Source organism: Mesocricetus auratus, unplaced genomic scaffold (assembly GCF_017639785.1).
Source record: "Mesocricetus auratus isolate SY011 unplaced genomic scaffold, BCM_Maur_2.0 Super-Scaffold_100030, whole genome shotgun sequence".
Taxonomy (NCBI): Eukaryota; Metazoa; Chordata; class Mammalia; order Rodentia; family Cricetidae; genus Mesocricetus; species Mesocricetus auratus.
Window position 1 is genome coordinate 6,507,833 of NW_024429211.1, and position 20,963 is coordinate 6,528,795.

At 41.7% G+C, this 20,963-nt stretch overlaps 1 protein-coding gene across 6 annotated transcripts in view; it reads left to right on the forward strand.

Annotated features, from left to right (window-relative positions):
* The window catches only part of Gabra5 (gamma-aminobutyric acid type A receptor subunit alpha5), an 89,473-nt gene that overhangs the window by 47,781 nt on the left and 20,729 nt on the right, over positions 1-20,963 (forward strand). For all 6 annotated transcript variants that reach the window (XM_005082586.3, XM_013122430.3, XM_005082585.4 and 3 more), the window contains one exon: positions 9,651-9,733. In XM_005082586.3, the coding sequence (XP_005082643.1) occupies positions 9,651-9,733 (83 nt within the window). The remainder of the gene's footprint in view (positions 1-9,650; positions 9,734-20,963) is intronic.

A 20,963-nucleotide genomic window follows, 5' to 3' on the forward strand; every position in this document is an offset into this window, starting at 1 on the left:
TAGCACAGAATAATATTCCACCATGATGTCTGGGTACAGTTTAACCATTCACATATGGAAGGATATCTTTGTGGTTTCCAATTAGCAATTAGTTGTTGGTGATTAGGAGGACATCTGTAAATAGTCCTGGGGATATTTGTGTAGACATGAATTTTCAGCACTCTCAGATAAAGACTGAGAAGCTCAACTCTGGGTCATGTGGTAAGTTTGTTTAGTTCTGTGAATGCTGCCAAGCTGTCTTGGAAACAGTTGGAGCATTTTGTGTACACGGCATTGATGAATGAGAGCTCCTGCTTCCCCAAGATTTGGCACCATAGATGTTGTGGGTTCTGGTCATCTTAGTAGCAGCAAAATCTCATTGTTTTACTTTGCTTTTCCATAATGAGATGTCATTGGGAACATCTTATGCCTGTTTGGCACCATGGGATTTTGTTTTTGGTAAGATATGTTGAAAGCTCTCTTAATACATTCCAAAGCTGATTTTACTCAATGTGAGCTGTGAATTCTTTATATGTCTTGGATACCAGTCTTCTTGCTTCCTTCCTTTACTTGTGTCTAGTCCTTGACATGCATGGTGTCCTGTAAGTCCCAGAATACAGGGGCACTATATGACCCTTGCCTCTCACAGGTCTTCCCAAGTTTCTACTTTCCAAGTCTTCTGCTTGTCTGCTGAGTACCCGCACACTCCTAGCTTCTGTGCCTGGGGCAAACATTTATAAATAGATGAGCACTGCCCAGGAAAATGCCTCAGCTTAGGGTATCTGTGGTGCAGGGAAAACAAAGGCAGCTCTCGAACTAGTCACCCAAAAGCCTTTAACAGAGCAAAGCATGGCACCAATATTCTTTGAGACCAGAGGTCACATCCCTTGTGTTACCAGTCATCAGAACCAAGACTATGGCCACTTCCATAGGAGTCAGAGAGCAGGGCCTTACTTACTGAGGTTAGAGTACTTTTTAGTTCATTAAGCAGTCTCACCATGAGTTGTAGGGTTCCCAGTAAATTACATAACTGTTTTTTTTTGTTAATACTGGTAACTTTTACTAAGCCATTGTCTTTATGAATGGACAGACTGTTGGAATCCTGAAAGTGCAGTTTTCCTTGGCGCCATCTTCTTTTCTGGAATGTTTTCAATTTTTGTTTCATGCACGCACACGTGCGCGTGTGTATGTGTGTGTGTGCACGCACGAGGGTGTGTGTGCATGCGTGCTGGAGTGTACAAAAGTGCATGGTGTACATGCATGCAGGAGATCAGAAGAGAGTGTCAGATCCCCTGGGATTGGATTTCCAGATGGTTGTGAGTCTCCATATGGCCTGAGAACTAAACCCAGGTCTTCTGTAGGAGCAGCAAATACCCTTATCTGCTAATCCATGTCTCCAGCTCCTTCCCTGGAGTTTTAAGAACACTTTTATGCAGCACACACAGTGCTCCTCATTTTATATTGGGGCTTTTTAAACAATATTCTACAGTAGGCTTTGCAATCTCCACAGGGATTTGGGCTCCGGATTTGTGAATAGTGGAAGCTTGTCCCTCTGGCTTGTGCTTTTGGTTGTCTGTGCTCTGTACTTAGAGAAATACAGTTTTCTAGGCTGAACTTTGAGTTTGCCCTACAGAAAGGAGATCATTCGCACATTTGCGCTCTGTTGATTTTGCAACAATTATTTACTGTTCAGCCTTCTGTTTATTTCCCCACATTTTATCTATTATGGTCTATTTATTGCTGCGTGTATATTACACATAAAATTAAACATTTTATGCTATTCATTATTAAAATGTCTTATAGAGAGTTTTTAACAAAAGGAAGTCATTAATTGAAACAGACCCACAATGACCTTGCCCCCTTTGGTGAAGTACCCCACCAGCTTTTTTGAGCGTATGGCATTTATCCTGTTTTTTCCCAACATAAGCAAGAATTTCTGACATCTTCTCCCCAACAGCTGAAGAGGAACAAAAATACAAATAATTGTGCACAGCTCCAAAGGCATTTTTAGCTCAGTGTAGCTCTGGTGGTTGGACTCATATACATCCCTTTTATACCGAGGCATACAAAACAAGCCAGTTATCCTTAGAACAACCCATGAACTCTGTAACTCAGGCTTGAAGTAACTTACAGGATTTGTGCTGGGCGGTGGTGGTCACACCTTTAATCCCAGCACTTGGGAGGCAGAGGCAGTCGGATCTCTGTGAGTTCGAGGCCGGGCTGGACCAACAGCCTCCAAAACAAAAGGGGTGCGAAGTTATGCTACGTCAGTAGTAAGTGTTTGGGAGGAAAAGAGAGATATTTTTTTTCGACATGATCTTGCTGTTCAGCTCAGGGTAGCAATGACCTCCCAACTCTCCTGGAGTGTTGGGATTACACACTTGTACCACCATGTCTGGATACAGTACTTATAAAGGATGGAATTCTACAACTGTGCAAGTGAGAGCATGAATTATTTAATGTAAGAATTTTAAAACTGGGAGAATGTCAAATTCCCAATAAGAATTTAAGACTTTTTTATTTTACTTTTCACTGAATTCAGATTTGAGTGCGTGTAAAGTAGGTCAGTGGGAATGTTATTCTTCTAGCTGTGATCCTGTGCCCTCCTGTGGCTGTGGATGGAACACGGTTAGTTCTGAACGTGGGTAATGAGGACACGACATGGGTCGGCCTCTGGAAGGACCCTGATCTGAGTGTTTTGTGCTAGATCAAACACAGCGACAGTGTATGTACAATGGTCATTAAATTATTAAATCATTAATTTAGCTACAATAAACATTAAATGCGACATGTGGGGAGCTGACCCGGCTGGGAATGGCTTACAGGCTTCAGCTCACACTCCTGACTTACCAATCTTTACGTGCAATAGGGCTCAGTTTTGCATTGCTATTGAGCTTTGGAAGAGATCTGCCTTCAACACACTAACATAAGCTAGACTTACATTTCCAGGAATATTTGCAGAACCAATATCCACAGCACACTGGCTTGGTGATTTGTTAAGGAGAAACCTGTGCGTTTGTGTGCTCTGCTTTGCAAAGAGTACTTTTGGATTTTCTTCCTCTTGAGTGCAGCAATACACGGATACCGAGCTTCTCCTGATTTTGCATTAGGTCAGGCTCATCATGGAGGGGTTGTTTAAGAATCACGCGCGCGCGCGCGCACACACACGAGAAAGAGAGAGAGAGAGAAAGAGAGAGAGAGAGAGAGAAAGAGAGATGGAGAGACTCCAACATTAAGAGAACCTTTAATCTGATGTATAGAGAAACAGAAGGAAAGGAAAAGTTTATAATTTTGGCCAAGCTAAGAAAAAATTGGTCTGGTCCATAGCAGTGAATTAATGTATGGGAAAGATGGAATAAAAGACAGGATATACACATGTAGCCTGAGCTGCTGGCTCAGTCTTTGTCCTGGTGTCCAATCACAACCTTTGGTTTTTAGCTTGTTTGTATCTGGTAAGGAATATAGGCAAGGGAAAAGTATCAGTGTCATCAAGTGTAGATTCCCTATTAGCAGTTTCCCTCTGTCACTTTTCTCCATATGAGAAGTAGGAAGAAAAGAGGCAACTTCTTTCACACGAGCAACTCCCTTTAGACGCATTCGTCTTCTGTAATTGCTGAACAAATCACCACCACGTACATACTTAGCACAATACAAGTGCCGTTCTCTTAAAGTCGCAGGAACCATGAATAAAAAACTGGTTTCACTGGCACATAATGATGGTGTCAGCAGGACCATACTCAACTCTGGAGGCTATCACTTTTCAGAGCTGCATCCTTTGAATTCCTTTACCAGGGCTCCTGCCTGATTCTTCAAGCTGTCAGCATAGCTACTCACATTCTTCTGTTTCCAAGTTTGCTCTTCTGCCTGGCCTCGTCTCTCACCTCTCTCTCCCAAGAACTCTGAAACTACTTGGGGTCCACCTTGATGGCCTCCCCATCTCAAGACAACCTGTCCACATCCACAAAGACCAATTCTTATGCACGGGAAGACTTTCATGCGGTGGGGATTAAGGCCTTACATTAGCTTACTACAATCATGTACAAATTCTGCTTCCCTCTTACTGTAGATACTATTCATCTGTGTGTTCTGCCACCATACAGCAGGATCTGCTTTCTCAGTTTCCAGGAAGCTCCATATTTGCTTCAGAATCTGCCTTTTGGCATTTAGATATTATATTTCTACCAACAATAGCCATTGACAGTTCTCCACCTGCTTCTCACCACTTGTCTTAGTTATTACTCAATTATGTGGCCAAGACAACATACAAAAGTTTATTTGGGGCTTACAGCTTCAAAGAGTGAGTCCATGACCAGGTGGGTATGGTCCTGGATCAGTAGGTGAGAACTTACATCTGATTTACTAACATGAAACAGAGATAACTAACTGGGAATGACATGGACTTTTGAAACTGCAAAGCCCACCCCCAGTGACATAGCTCCTCCAGCAAAACCATACCCTCTAATCCTTCTCACACAGCTCCGCCAGCTGGAAACCAAAGATTCAAACATGAGCCTGTGGAGGCTATTCTCACACAACCACCACAACACTGCAGAGTCATTAGTTATTCATAGTCTATCCATCCCAGGAAATGTAGTCTTTCCCTGTCAGACCATTGCCAAATCATTTCCATATTTTCTCTCTTTAAAAAAAAGATTTATTTATTTATTATGTAATGTATACAGTGTTCTGTCTGTATGTATACCTTCAGGCCAGAAGAGGTCACCAGATCTCATTATGGATGTTTGTGAGCCACCATGTGGTTGCTGGGGAATTGAACTCATGACCCCTGGAAGAGCAGCCAGTGCTCTTCACCACTGATCCATCTCCCCAGCCCCATCATTTTCATGTTTTCAGAACATAGTTACAGTAACACACCTTTTCTGGGTATCAAATTTGTATCTATTTCCTACTGGTAGGTCAACAAATTATCACAAATGTATTAGCTTAAACCACAACTTCCAGTGACTTAGATTTCTGGAAATCAGAAGCCACGGAAGTCTCTTGGGACTGAAACCAAAGTGTTGGTTAGTTGTGTTGATTCTGGGAGACTCTTCTCTCCTCCAGTTCCTGGAAAGGCACCTGCATCCCTGAGCTCTCGGCCTCATTCTCATTCCGCATCTGTCCCTGTGTCTCTCCCAAGACTCCCATTCTTTCATTTCCTCTGAGAGGACCCAAGGGATTAGACTGGTCTTCTTGGACAATGTAGGGCAATCTCCCCACTCTGAGAACCTTATGTTAATTACATCTGCAGCAGCCCTTTTGTCACAGGAGGTGGGTAGTCCTGTTTGGGAGAGCTGTGCATTTTCTTGAGGTTTACAATGCTGTCTGCCTCTTCTCAGCACACAGTCTGCTGCAGTGTCTCCATGGAAACAAGAAAGTCCTCGATCTTTAGTTACCTTGTTGTCATTGGAGTTCCTATCTTTTTGAAGCCCTGTGTTAAACCTATGGTTTTCAGACTATAAAATCAACTGTTATCTTTCCTTTAAGACGTTAGGCATTAAAAAAAAAGATTTTCATTTATTGTGCATACCGTGTTCTGCCTGCATGTCTTCCTACATACCAGAAAAGGGCATCATATCTCACTATAGATGGTTGAAAGCCACCATGTGGTTGCTCTGGGAATTGAACTCATGACCTCTGGAAGAGCAGCTAGTGCTCTTAGCCTCTGAGCCATCTCTCCATCCCCAGAATGTTTTACAAATATCATACAGTAAATGATAAAGATACTCAGGGATTTGTTTATTTAGAACAAAGTACCTTTTGCATGTGAGTGACCCTCTGGCCAAACAGGAACCCAAACTAGTGAGTTTGAGGTCCTAAGCTTTCAGTTGAGACATAGAACCAATCGGGAACAATGGTCTTCACTTACACAGTGCTCTTTTCCTTCTCTTAAAATTAGGTTGTTGTGTAGACATCATGTCACATTTGTTAATGCTTGAATTGGCTTAGCAGAATTTATAACTAAAACAGACACTGGACCTTCGGAAAACAAATACCATGAGCCCGTGTCTTCCAGTAATTCAGTGAATTTTGGCCAATGGCAGGATTCTGAACCCATTGAGCTTCATTTACTGTAGCTAAAATATTAAGGCCTTGTATAGGTCTCTGACAGTCAGCCATTCCATAAAAAAGTTTGAACGGGATTCTGCGTGTAGCTTAGTTACCTGTCAGTGTGCTCCTGTCTGTGTCCAAAAGCTCATATCAGCAGAGTCCCTCTATCTAGACCAACCTAGGCCATTTGTTCAGTGTGTAAAAACAGCATAAATACAAATATATTGCATTTTCTCTTGAGGGATTTATTCAAACAATTGCCACCTGTTAGCAGGCAGGGACCGTTAGCTGTCACAAGGCTTCAGACTGATTATATGGCACTTTATACAAATAAAGTATGAATAATTACTAAGATGCTAGTTGTATTATACAAACCACTGTTGTACATGGGTTTCCTGGAACCATTTTTATAGAGTCTTTACAGCACACCTAACTGAATCTTGTCTACTGGTCTCTGCACACATTTTTCATAACCCTCTGCCCCCTGCAGTATATATGTGACATTTCCATTCTTACAATATGCTAAAAGAAGATTCCTGTTGAGCATCTCTTGCCAGAGTACTACTTTAAGCTGTGCTAGTACAGTGATTTTCTGCAGGTGGACAGCTCTCAGGGGCAAACATCTGTAGTGAACCCCACAAAGGCAGCCAGAGCGCTCTGGTCCTCCTTTATGCCCCTGATCTTGGACAGTAGCAGAGAAGAAACATACCGGAGATGGACAAAGTGCCCAAGGTGGGAGTCTTACTTCTATGGAATCTGTTTTGACAACTGGAGACAAACTACAGAGATCCTAAGCTCTAGACCCACCACAATGGCCGTAGGAACAAAACAAAACCAGCATAGAGGAATAGGGGATGGGTCTGCAGGCAGGCAGACGTGACAGAAATGGTGGGAAACTGAGCGTCCAGGCAGCCCGCCCACCCATGGGAAGCTGGGGGTTTGCTGGAGGGAGAGTCAGTTAAGAGGGTTGGTTGACACGAAAATGGCCAGAGGTAGGCTCTGCCATTGGCATCATTTCCAGATATGCCCCCATGGAAAGAGAAAGGGGGGGAGCATGAAGTTGTCATTCATGTCTTTCCGGGGTGACACAGAGCTGGGTCTCTTGTGCTGTGGCTGGCTCACTTGAGCCACCCTCTCCCGTCACACTGGTCCCCGTGATGGGACCCCAGTGCTCCTGGCAGAGTGGAGGCCAGCGTGACACAATGCCCAGTCTTCTTCTTTCCTGTGGTCACTATCACATGCTGCTTGGAGCGGCCACTGTGCCGTGTGGCTTCTAGACTCACCATTGAGTCCGGTCTTTTCATGGGCCCCTTCTCTAGTACATTTCCTAGTTTCCTAGCAATCAGGTGGTAGCTCTATGACCATGTGACACTCTTCTCAGAGGCGGTGCTTCTTGAGTCCTCATTTTCCTGATTCTGGTAAGTTAAGCTCTGTCTACATTGCCGCCTCCCCCTTTCCTAGCGTGCAGCTGAAAGCTTTCCTTTCAGTTAGCAGTCCCGTAAAATAATGTTAAAAAGGTTTAAGGCCAGTCCGTTGGTCCTTACCTGTGCTGACAGACACGCACGTCATACACATTAGAATTTTAAATTCAGTCCCTCACAGTCATGACTGAGAGGGATTCGGGATGTGGGAGATAGCCCCGCTAGAATACGTGGAAAGATGCAATTTTGTACCGAGGCCTGGAGGCAGCGCCCACTCACATGGCAAAACCCCAGATAACATACACTCGATGAAATGTCAAGTGCACGGGACCTATCACCCGATGAAATGTCAAGTGCATGGGACCTATCTTAACTTTCAAGGCTCTGTGCATATCCTCTGCTCTACGAGTGTGTGTAGAATGGCGTCTTCAAAGCCATCGCCGCATCTGAACCTGAGAATGAGAACTGGTAGCGTATCTGGTCACCCTGTACTCATGGCCCTTGCTGACTCACGCTTTCCTTGGGGTTGTCCTGCAGAGCAGTGTCAAAGACTCTTCTCACGGGCATGCGCTTCCATCCTGGGTGTTCAGTGATTGGTTAGGTTGGCTATCCAGGCTCCAGTGGCCACCTGTGATTGAGGTTACCAGTTTTGAAACACCAGGCTAATCTGCATTAACAAAAGGAAGCGATAAAGACAAAAGCGGATGTTTTTGCATTTCATTTGCATCCTGCGAGCGTGAACAACATCTCTACTTAACATAACAAGCAATGGGCAGCCATGGGTGACTTATTGTCTGCTCCAACACGCATAGGAAGTTCAAGGTTTCAAAGTTTATGTAAGTAATTTAATTTTAAATAATGGAGAAGAGCGTAAGAAACAGACGATAAACTCATTAGTACAATTTAGAATTTTGCTAAATTAGTAAAAAACCTCTGTGGAGACATGAAAGCATGGGTACTATTGTTTCCTTTGTGTAACAAAATGCCTGATGCTAGGTAATACACAAAGGAAAGAGATTTATTTAGGTCTTGCTGTGAAAGCTGAAAATTCCTAGGTCATTTCTGTCACGTCTCTAGTGAGGTCTCTGGTGATGCTGTAACAGTGGCAAGAAGATGGGGTGGAAGGAACCCATGGTGGAATGGGAAACCAAAGGAATTCAGAGGGCAGCTTGGCACTCTGTAGCAGCCTACTCTTACTGGAACTACTGGAGCTATTCAGGAATTAAATTAACCCTTCTTAATGCGGTTTCCCGCGTGACCTAATCATTATCCACTGGGCCTCACCTCTTAAAGGCTGTACCAACTCTATACTACCACACTAATGATTTCCACCACATAAACCTGTGGTGGGCCCACTCCACTATGTTTGGGTCTCAGCATCCGCACACTGTGGCATAGGGTAAGCATACCATTTTTGCAGAGCAGAGCCTGCACTCACAGGTTAGGTACTAGGCCCTACAGGAGCCTCTCTGTAGGCAGAGGCCAGCATCTTGAGTTCCACTCATGGCTCTGCCACGGAGTAGCTCTACATTCTGTGCCTTGCTCCATCTGTGATTACCCTTATTTTAGCTGTGGTGACCTTCATCCATATGCTACCATGGTGAGGGAACTTAACACGGCCAGAGTACTCCCCACAATGCCTGTCAGGGTATGAGCAGCCGTGGCCGTCAGCATTGTGGTCAGTGGCCTTCTTCTGTGGAATACGAGGTTTGAATTAAAAGGATAATAATCAGGTTGCACCAGAAAATTGCTGTTGCAATACAAATTTCTTTTGTGGTCCATTAAGCAATGAAAAAAAAAAAAGCAGGTCCTGGTAAAGATTTGCTTGTACATTTATCTTACATTTGTATTTTTTTGAATGGATAAACCGTTTAGGAAAATAAATGTAGTTTTAGCCTTGTCAAACAAAGCGTGTTAGATGATGATGAGCAAGATGTAGGAAGTGGTAAGTCATTGGGAAATCACTGGAGATGGCTTTATGAACAATGATGATTGGGCAGGCTGGTACATCAGGCCACAGGGTTCCTGAGTGCTTTGGATTCGCCCTTTTACTCCCAGTGATGTTCACTTTCGGCACAAACCTGTGATTTATGTGGGAACAGTTAGACCATTTCATAAAAATATTTACCACAATTTTAACACAAATGGATTCATGAGAGGGAGAGCTGGCCCATTTGACCATCTTTTTGCCCTTTACAGCCTGACTATCTCTGCCGAGTGCCCAATGCAGCTTGAGGACTTCCCGATGGATGCCCACGCTTGCCCCCTGAAATTTGGCAGCTGTAAGTTATTTTCACGTGTAAGAGCTTTGGGTGCGCTTTGGGGGGTTGGGGGCACAAATCCACATTCATTCAGAACTGGGCTCGGTCTGTGGCTGCATGTGGTGGGATATGGTTTATCCGGAGGTTCTGGGTGTCTGTAATTCTCCAAATATGGTCTATAAGAGAAGGGGAGTGTGAGCATCCATCATAGATCAGAGTTAGCTGGTAATGTGTGCAGAGCACAGAACAGTCTAGAATGTGTACCACTGGAGTGGAAGCGTTCCCTGACAGTCAGTATTGGCAGCCCCTCTTCCCAGCTTTCCTTTGCAAGTGCCCCCCCCCTTCCCTATGTTTTCTGTGTGCCTCAGGTTACAATCCTTGCACTTTCGATTTATTTTTTATTATTATTATTGCATTGCTGTACCGACTCCCTTGTAGACTAATTGGTAAGTGCAGCAATCTTGTCTTCCGTGTGCATGGCCCCTACTCATTCAAAACGCTCAGATTAGAAGACACGTGTTACTTGAGTAACTAGTCAAATCAGAACACGTTAGCAAACACTTCTCAAATCTGGTGGACAGTCCTGGGTTCCAGCCACTCTGCGTGTGAGGATGGGAACTGAGGGGACCTGAACTTCCTGCCGCCTTTTCCCCCTATGCGCGTGTGACCTGAGACTATTCTCATTTAATCTCTTTCCGCACCCTAGAACCCTGCACATACTAGGAATTACTTTCCCATGGGCTTTCTTTTTACTTTTCATTTCTACCCGAGTCTCACTGAGTAGCCCAGGCTGCCCCACGTGAACTCTCTCTACAGGCGACCCTTGAACCTGTAGGCCTCCTGCTCTAGCCTTCAAAGTCACTGGCATTACCAACCTGTGCATCAGATGGTTTAAGGTTGCATTTTAAAAACCGGGACTGTCCTTTTTTTTTTTTTTTAGTTTAAGCTTGAAAAATAGGAGACATTGAATCTTGCATTCACTACCTCTTGGCAAAGTACATGTGACATCATTCAGGCTTCTGAAGCTTCCAGAATCACTGCGTCCACCACCCTGCTACGGGATGAGAGATTTGGACATGAGTGTACTCAAGTCACTTTGGTTCTTGCTGCTTTCAAACATCTCTTTGTTCTTGGCTTTTGATAGATCACTCATGATGTGACTTAGCGTGAATTTCTTTGTCTTTCGAGAGGCAGGGACATCTTTTTGGCTAGGTTCTGGATTTGTTTTTTTAACTTCATTTTACATTCCAACCACAGTTCTCCCTCCCAACTCCCTTACCGGCCCCTATCCCCAGCCTCTCCTTCTCACAGGTCAGGTGTCCCACGAGGAGTCAACATAGTCTGGTACAATAGGTTGGGACAGGGCCGGGCCCCTCTCCCATGTGTTAAGGCTAAACATGGCATCCCACCATGTGGAGAAATCTACAGAGACAGCTGAATCAAACTTTTGGAAACTCATGAACTCTAGACCTACCACTGTAGAGACTCCAGAGGACTGAACTAGGCCCACTGTATGTGGGAGACAGTTGTGAAGTTTGGATTAGTTGAGGGGCCCCTGGCAGTAGGACCACGATACAAATCCTGGGTATCTTTTTACATCTCTTTTCCCACATTTAGACATTTCAGAGCTCCTTCTGTCTTCTGAAGCTTCATCGTGTTGGTTCAGTTGATGGTGTCTTGGGAGTCTCTTAAATGTGTTTCTCATTCTTTTTGTACCTTCGGTGGAACAATTTCCAATGACGTATCTTCAACTCCACCAGTTGTTTCTTGTAATTTATCTAGTCTGCTGTTGGTTTACTTCATTTAATTTTTCAGTTCAGGTATTACAGTCCCTCTCTCTGTTATTTCTGTGTGGTACTCTTGTATTTTCTGCCTCTGTTGAAATTTTATTTTGTGCATGTATTACTTCTCTGACCTTGGTAAACATCTTAACCCAGGGGTTATTTTAAAGACATTGTCAGTTGAGCCATGCAACTTGATTTTATGTGGGTCTGTTTTTAATCTTGTTCCATTCTTTGAACATATTTCCTCATTTTTTATTCTTTATTTAGCTATATTTTCAAATGTCTTACAAAAAGCATCTTTTCTATTATTACTTAGCTTTCTGTCACTATACCAAAATATTTGACATAGCCAATTTATAAACAACAGCAAAAAAAAACATGTATTTTGGATCACACTTTTCTGTGACCATTTTCTTTCTTTGGGTCTGTAGCAAGATGTCATGTCCCACTGTAGTATATGACAGAACAAATCACTCACATCACAAGACAGAGCAAGGAGAAAAGGAAGTATATGAGCTCCACATTTATTTCAAGGGCCTACCCTCAATGACTTAAGTATTTTACTTAAGCACCATCCCTCAACATAGCACCCAGGGGACCAAGCCTTTAATGCATGGGCCTTTGGATGATCTTGACGATCTTACTGTAACTGTCCACTAGTCTTTCTGATTTGGCCATGTCCACCAGTCCTCCTGGCCCGACTCTCTAAGCCTTATCAAGCTTGGCGCTGGCCTAAGCCACCTGCTTTGCTTTAAGCATTCCAAACGTGTGTCTTGTGTATGCTTGGTCCTCTTAGGACTCAGAGACAAAGAAGATCAAATCTGCTCCTCAGGCAGCCATCCAAAAGGAAAAAAAAGAAAAGAAAGTGGATCATTGCCATCCCCACACAGCTCTTTCATTATCCAGAGAAGCCAATATTTGATCTTTAGACTCTCCTGTACAGCCTGATATTAAAAGAGAATATATTCCATATTCAAAAAATCCCCACGCGTGTGTGCGCACACATTTGCATGCAGTTGCTTGGCAGGGCTCAGGCTTCAATCTCAGCCTTTCCTGGCTTCAGAGTCTTGGTCAGGTGGAGGTTTGGGGGTGACCGTGTGCATCTATGTAAATCACACTTCCAACTCCTGTCTGGGACTCTTCTAGCTGTGCTGAAGGCCCAGGCTCTTCAGTAGGACAGAGGAATCCTACCTGGACTTAGCTGCCTGGCACCGCTGACTTATAGCTTCCTCCCAGGTGTCAGCGATCCTCAGTATTTCCAGTGCCTCCAGAGCCCTAAGAGTGATCTGTTATGGGGGTTGTCCAATCTCTGCCCTCTGCCATTCTGGAAGTGAGCTTTTCTGATACAAAAGGTTTCAGAAAGAGGCCTGGTTACGTATGTATGATAAATGAGACATCAGATGGAAGGAAACTATTCTTTTTTTCCCAAACTTTTACTGTCAAGTGCTACATTGAGATTATGATGTCCAGTTCTTTGGGGGCATGATATAAAGGACGGCCACCCCTATTTCTCAGAATCATTTGCCGGTGGCAGTGGACACCAGGGTTGACGATGAGGTGCCACTGAGTCTGAAGTTCCCCGGTCAGTCACTTGAGCCCCATGCCTGACGGACAGTAATTGTTCATATCTCTAGGAGAACATTAACTGTAGTTTAAATTTGTGCTGCTCTTTATATATGAAGATTAGGCTTTGATTTGATCAAAAACAAAACACAAAGACTATTTTTTGCCATGCTAAGAGACTGCGCTGGTCACTGGCTAAATGAACTCAGACCACTGTGATCCCAGACTTAATGGCAATGACGTGCAGGGCAGACCACTCAAAAGCAATTTTGGAAAAAGAAAAGTATTTGACAGCCTCATTTTTTTCATCAGTAAAATTATTTCATACTTGTTAGGCAACCAACTGCAGGGAAATCACTTCCCACATTCAGATATGCCTATATATCTAATGGAGGCTCCTCAATCTACACCAGGAGAATAAATAATATTCACATTGCACATAAAGCAAAGGCAGTAGGGACAATTCCTAACCTCAGTAGAAATCTAAGACTTCCATGTCTGATTTCTTTCAATGTCCTTGACTTCATGAAGATGGATTTGATTAGAATCTACTGTTAATGGTTTACTTATATTATTGTTATTATCACCAATGCATTGTGCAAACCATCACATAAGCATGTTTATATACAATTGAGTGAGAGCTAGAAAATTCTAGAAAGCTACCTTCCCTCAGCTCATAAGCCATAAGCTTCACATTCAGAACAAACTAATCTTAAGAGAAGAAATGCCATTCAATTAAATGTGTTTTTAATTTGTCTTTTAGATTTGCTAAAAAAGAATAGATGGTTAGCCAACTTGTTCAATTATACTACATATGCCTATGAACGAGCAGAAGCTAAATGTGCAAGTATAATGAGTTTAAATTACCCAATTCAACAGTTCTTTGCTGTTAGGAGACAAAAGAATGCAAATGTGTGTCTCTCTTCTGCTGAGACACATGCTCAAGTTTCTCTGGTTTGCAGAGAACAGAAGTGACCTAACTGCTCATCACTGCTGCCTCTCCTGCCGGTGCTGAAGTTAGTCCTAGTTTATAGACAAGGCTTCCTAGATGGTAAGCAAGTCTCTTAGGAATAATGACATGATTTCCATCTGTCATGTTCCAATCCAAACTTTTGAGAAAAGAGAAAGAAAGGCCCTCATTCTTTTGTTCATTGTCTTCTCAGAATGGCGCATTAAGTATTAGCTTACTTAAATCGCGAGATAAGAACTGGAGAGCTGCAAACTTGCGACTAGAAGCTCCTTCATGAGGGAGTGGGCTGTGCGTCTTATGCTCTTAGTGCATCCCAAGTGTGGATTCCTGACCCTGAGCTTGTATTCAAGATGCCCCGGGCACAGTGGCTCCACAGTTTCATGGTAAACATGAACATCAAAACTCATGAGGTCTAGAAACACACTGAAGTCTTAAATCTGTGTGTGTCAAGTTCAGATTTGTTAAGTAATCATGCTGACACACTGGTTAATTTTGACTTTCACTGCGGTCTGAATGATTATGCCTCCTCTTATTCACATTTGGAAATCGAATTCCCAGTGCATCAGGGATAGTGTCAAGAGGGCCTTTTGGAGGTGGTTATATCATGAGGATAGAGTCTTGTGGAGCAGGATTAGTGTCCTTAATAAAGAGCTCCAGGGAGAGCTCTCATCCTTCCTGCACTATGAGGGCATAGAAAGAAAAATGGAGAAACCACTTTTAACAGACTAAAACACCGCTTCAAAGATGCTTTGTACATGCCTTTAATCTGCTTGGGCTTCCCATTGTCATTAGTCACACTGATCATTAGCAACATTTACATTTTTTAATGTTTATGAAAACATGAGTACATTTATTCCTCACAGCTCTGGAGGCTGAAAAGGCCAAGGTTCAGTTACCATCAGAATTGCTATCTAGGAAGGACCTCCTTCCTCTTCATCCAGGTCTGTCTTATTTCTATAACTTCAAGGAGTAGAAGGAGCAAGAAACCTTTTTGGAGCTGTTTTATAAGGGAAAAAATCCTATCTTTATTTCCTCAATTAAGTCTTCTCTCATTTTTCCACCCTCATGAATATATGAGGAACCCATTGTGGGTTTGAAACAGGGATGCTGATCCACAGGATAATAAAGATGCTATATTGATAGTCACTTAACTTTTGCAAAGTTTTCTTTCCTACATTTTGTAAATGAAATGCTGGGTGTTTCTGGGTTTCCAGCTGGGGGCATTGCAGTTAAGCGAGATGCATGCTTGGTGTGTGGCCTGTTCTAAGGTAGTTACTCTCAACTCTTGTGTTTCTACCCTTGTTTCATAAGAGAAAGGGCAGCTAGAGCTATGGGTTTCACAGAACTCAAACCACATCCATTTAAATGACAATTACTATTGAATCCTAATATTCATTTTCAATGTCAGAGTCAACTGACACTGAGCGACATAAGAATCTTCTATAGTGACCAGAAGCTCCTGGGTGCCCCCACATAGCCAGAAGATAAGGCCACTGCTGTCCTCACAGGCTGCGTGAGGCTCTGGGAGACTGACAATGAGAAATTAAATCCAAAGTTGGGCCGTAGCTCAGAAGTAGGGTGCCCCTAGCTGTGTGTGAAGCTCAGGACTGAATACACATCATTCATGAAAAGAAAGTGGGAGGAGGAAGGGAGAGAAGAAAGGAAAGCAGAAAAGAAGATGAAGAAAAAGGAAATTAAATTGAAGTGCAAGGGACTTTCTGTGAGACTAGATTTAATACCAAGCTAGACTCCTTCCCTACATCTGGTTCCATCAAGGTTAGCTACTGTGTGTAAGGCATTTATTTACTAAATATGTAGTATTTATGTATCAGTTTTTTTCCTCACTTTGACCTGTTAGGAGTGACCAATGTCTTCTCTAAACTCTCGATAGTTTAGTAGAAACTTCAAGCTGGCAGAGCTTGCTGACGGTCGCTTTGGCAGCCGGCATCAGAGTGACCTTACTCTTCAGAGATCATGCTTTCTTAACGGCCTTGTCAGGACAAGGGATGGCTGTGCCATTGTTACCCCTTAGATCTGCAGCACTACAAGTTGCTCGTGAGGGGAAATAATCTGCAACCTTCTGCATAGCTCTGCTCATACCTGGCCAAAGAGGACAGGTGTGAGTCTTTCTGGAGCTCTAAGTTATAAGAGGTGACATTCATTAGACTTCACTGTCTCAGCAGAAATGCCAGGTCTGACCAATCAAAATCCAATGATGGCTAACCAAAGAGAATTTAGCATCGTTTGCTAACACCCAAGCTGAGATAAACACGAGCATTCATTTCTTCCATCACGAGCATCCATTTCTTCCATCCTTACCACGATGAGGAGGACTGAACACAGTCACACTGAGCTGACAAAACAGACATGCTGGCGGCCACATGGTCACGTCTCTGCTGTCACTAACATCCGCAATATAAATACGTCTTTTAATACTGACAGTGTGAAATAAGAACATGTGAGTTATAATGTGTTATAGAGTCCACTCTGTGATTTAAATAACAGTTAGTATTCTGTCGAGCCGTTACTGCACGGCAAATACTAATTTCTAACCTCATCCCACAGTACCAGTGACAAGCCTGGAGATCCATGGCCACCAAGGTTCAGAGAGTAGCCTGGCCTCCATCCCAGGTGGTCCTCTAAGCAGCCCGCCCTGCTGGCCACTCAGGGCCTATTCTTGGGCAAGATGACCTCCAAACCCCAAAAGGAATATCAGCAACTATGTGCCACCCAGAGCCCACTACTCTCGAAAATAACTTTGAACAGCAATGATATCAACTCCCCAACCAAAAGACACAAACTAACAGACTGGATTCAAATGGTATCAATCATTTTGCTGCCTCTAAAAAGCACACCTTCACCAATGAGAGACGTTACCTTAGAGTGAAAGAAAGAGAAAAGTTATTCTAACCAAATGGAAATAACCAGAATTTGCTATTCTAATATATGACAAGATAGACTTTAAACAAAACCTAATCAGAGAGATCAAGAGCGCTTCATACCAGTTGAGGAAGCAAGTCATCAAGAAGACATTATCTAAAACATGTATGTGTCAAACTCCATTGCATCCAGATTCATGAAGTAATTGACACTAGACATAAAGCCCAATACACTCATAGTAGGTAACTTTTAACAGAAATAATAGAACTGATATCATAAACCAAATGGATCTAATGATATCTACAGAACATTCCTTCCAAACACTAGAGAGCATACATGATTATCAGATGCCCATGGAACCTTCTTTAATATACATCATGTGTTAGGACACAAAGCATCTCTCAACAAATGTGGGAAAATTATAGTATTTCCTTATATCATTGCTGGCCACAATGAAGCAAAACTAGATATCAAGAGCAATACAAAATAGAAAATAGGCCAGGAGGTGGTGGCGCACGCCTTGAATCCCAGCACCTGTGAGGCAGAGGCAGGAGGATCTTTGTGAGTTTGAGACCAGCCTGGTCTACAAGAGCTAGTTACAGGACAGCTTCCAAAGTCACAGAGAAACCCTTTCTTGAAAAACCAAAACCAACCAACCAAACAAACAACCCAAAAAGTACACACATTCAATGAGATTGAACAACAGACTACTAAATGATGAATGGCCACTGGAGAAATAGAATATTTACTAGAATTAATGGAAGTGAAAACACAACATACCAAAATGTTGAACCTTCACTACATTTCAGGGAAAACCCAACACGGTCATGGTGAATTATCTTTTTGATACATGCTTGTATTCTGTATGTATTTTACTGAGTACATTTGAGTCTGTGCTCATTGTGGCCTGTGGTTTTCTTTTTTATTTGTTGTCTCTACTACTTTTGGATATTTGAGTGCTACTAACTACCTTGAAGGAGTTTTGTGGTGCTCCTTATGTTTCTGTATTTTTGAACAGTTTAAGAAGGGCTGTCTAGATATTCTCTGGATACTTGTAGAATACTGCTGAGAATCCATCTGGTTGGGAGCATATTTTTTAACTGGAATGATTTTTATTACTGTTTCAACTCCTCATTTGTTATGAGTCTGTTGTTAATGACTTCTTGGCTTAATTTTGGTAGTTGGGCTGTGCTTAGAAATTCATCCAATTCTTTTGTTTGTTTTTCCACTTTTGTGGAGTACAAGTTTTTAAAAATATTCCCTTATAAATACTCAAAAATTCTTTGGTGTCTCTTATAATGTTTCCCTGTTCATTTCTGATTCTGTTGATTTAGGTCCTCTCTTTCTTCTGGTTAGTTGGGCCAAGGGACTGTCAACATTCTTTATCTCTTCAAAGAGCCAGCTCATGATTTGCTGATTACTTTGTTTTCTTTGTTTCTATTTCCTTGATTTATGCTCTGAATTTTATTATTTCTTTCCATTGACTGGTTTTGAATCTGGTTTGTTCTTTCTTTCCCGGCATTTTAAATTGTATCATTTATCCATTTATTTGTGCTCATTCTGATTTTTTTTAAATGTAGGAACTTAGAGCTATGAAATTTACCAGAAAAAAAAAACCAAAAAACTGCTTTCAATATGTCCCAGAGGTTTTGATGTGTTGTTTTGTGGTTTCATTTTCATTTAGTTCCAGGAAGTTTTTTCTTTCTTTCTTTGTTTCTTATTCGATCCATTCATTATTTAGTAACAAGAAACAAGAACAGTTAGCCAGAAACAGAACTACAGAAGCCCAAAAGTAAAGTTAGTACATTTAGAGACTTTCCCATAAATATGAACCTTGATGGAGTAGGTCTTTGTTTTATTTTGGCAGGTGGTACTCTCTGTGTGCTGAGTTTCCCAGGCTGGATGTAACTTCCATCATGGAGTTAGTTGTGTTAAGATCTTGGAGCCTACTAACACCTGTTACAATGAGTTATTTGATCTCTATGCATCGGTGTATTTGCTAGAAGTTTTTTTTTTATTTTGGATGTCATTTTTCAGTTTTACTGTCTACTGGAGAAAGGGGAGTATTATTGGATTGATATTAATCTGTAACTTTAAATCAAGTAATAGATTTTTTTATGAAGTTGGATCACACCCGAGTTTGGTGAATATATAGCTAGAATAGTAATATCTTCTTGGCTAACTGGGCTTTAATTGGAATTAAAGGTCCTACTTTTTCTCTTCTGTTTATTTTTTATTTGAAGTCTATTTTGCCAGATATTAGAAGAGCAACGTCTGGTTGCTTCCTGGTTCCATTTGATTGGAATATTTTGTTTATTATTTTACTATAAGACAATGCCTATATTTAAAACTAAGGTGTGTTTCTTGGAGGCAGAAGATACATGGACTTTTGCTTCCTGATCCATTGAGCCAGCCCATGTCTTTTGATTGCGAATTGAGCCCACTGTTATTTAAAGTTACTACTGAAATGTGTATGTATTAATTGGGTTCATTGTATTGCTGATTTTTGGTGCTATTTATTATTTTGTTTTCATTGTTTTTGTGTTTAAATAATTATGGCTTCTTCTTTTCTCCCTGCTATGCTCATTCCTCTTCATCCTGAAGTAATGGTCCCCATATTTTCTGTAGGTTTGGCTTGCGAGGTATCCATTTTTTAGGCTGTTTCTACTATGGAAAATTTTTGTTTCCCCTTCCATCATGGCAGATAGTTTTGCTGGCTCTATTATTTTAGGTTGATAGTCATCGTCTTTTAGGACTTGGAATGCACTGCTTCAGGCTCTTCTTGTTTTCCAAAACTTCCATTGAGAAACAGGTGTTATTCTGATGGGTTTTCCTTCAGATGACTTCGTGGGGTTTTTTTCCTTGCAGATTTCAATAAACATTGTTTGTTAGTCTTAGTGTTTTAATTATGATATTCTGTGGGACTTTTCAGGTTTTGTCTATTTAGTGTTCTATGTGCTTCTTACATTTCCTTATTTGAATAAGTTCTCTTCTGTGATCTTGCAGAAGGTCTGGTCTATGCCATTGATTTGATATTCCTTTTCTTCACCTATGCCTATAATTCAGGGAAGTTTTCCAAGATATCCCACATTTCCTGTGTTTAAAAATTGCTATGTGCTTTTCTTATTCGGTCTAGACCCTCAGTTTTATCCTTGATACCGATATTCTGTCTTCTGCTTGATTCATTCTACTCATAGTCTTACTCCTACCACAACTCCAATCCTTCATTCACTCGCTGATCCACAGACGCACTCTTTATCAGGCACTGCTACAGCCAACACACTTGCCTAGCATCCAGAGAGGGGAACATCAATTGAAGAATGGAGCACCCACCCAATAAAAAAGGACCAGATATTAATACCAAGAAATATCTCAAGATTCATAGTTCCAGATGCCTAGATCCTAGAGCAAAACAAAAAACAAGAACAGTTAAGATAGTATAATGTCTCCACCAGAAACCAATAACCTTATTACGATAGGCCCTGAGAAGCACAGAAACACAGTACGACTGCAGCAAAAGACAAGGAATTCAAAATAACACACACACACACACACACACACACACACACACATATATATATATACATACACACACACAAGGATTTTAATGAGGATATGAATAAATCTCTTAATGAACTCAGTGAAAACCAAAGTGTTTAATAAGCTAATGAATACAATTCAAGACATCAATAGAATCACAAATGAAAAATCCAAACAGAAATAAAGCTAGAAATGAAAAACTGAGGATGTCAAATATGAAACCTCAAAGGTAAGAGGCAAAAATAGAGTACAAGACATGGGAGAAAGGATCTTGGGTGTTGAATACGAGATGGAAGACATGGAAAGGTCAGTCAAAGAAGAAGTTTAATAATATTAAAAAACCCTACTTAGGTACAAAACATCCAAGGTATCTGTGATATTATGAGAAAACCAAACCCTCACATGACAGGGACAGAGGAAGGAGATGAGGCCCAGGCCTATGATTTTGAACAAAATCATAGAAAAAAAATCTTCCCAATCTTAAAGTAAGAGGTGCTTATTGAGATACAAGAAA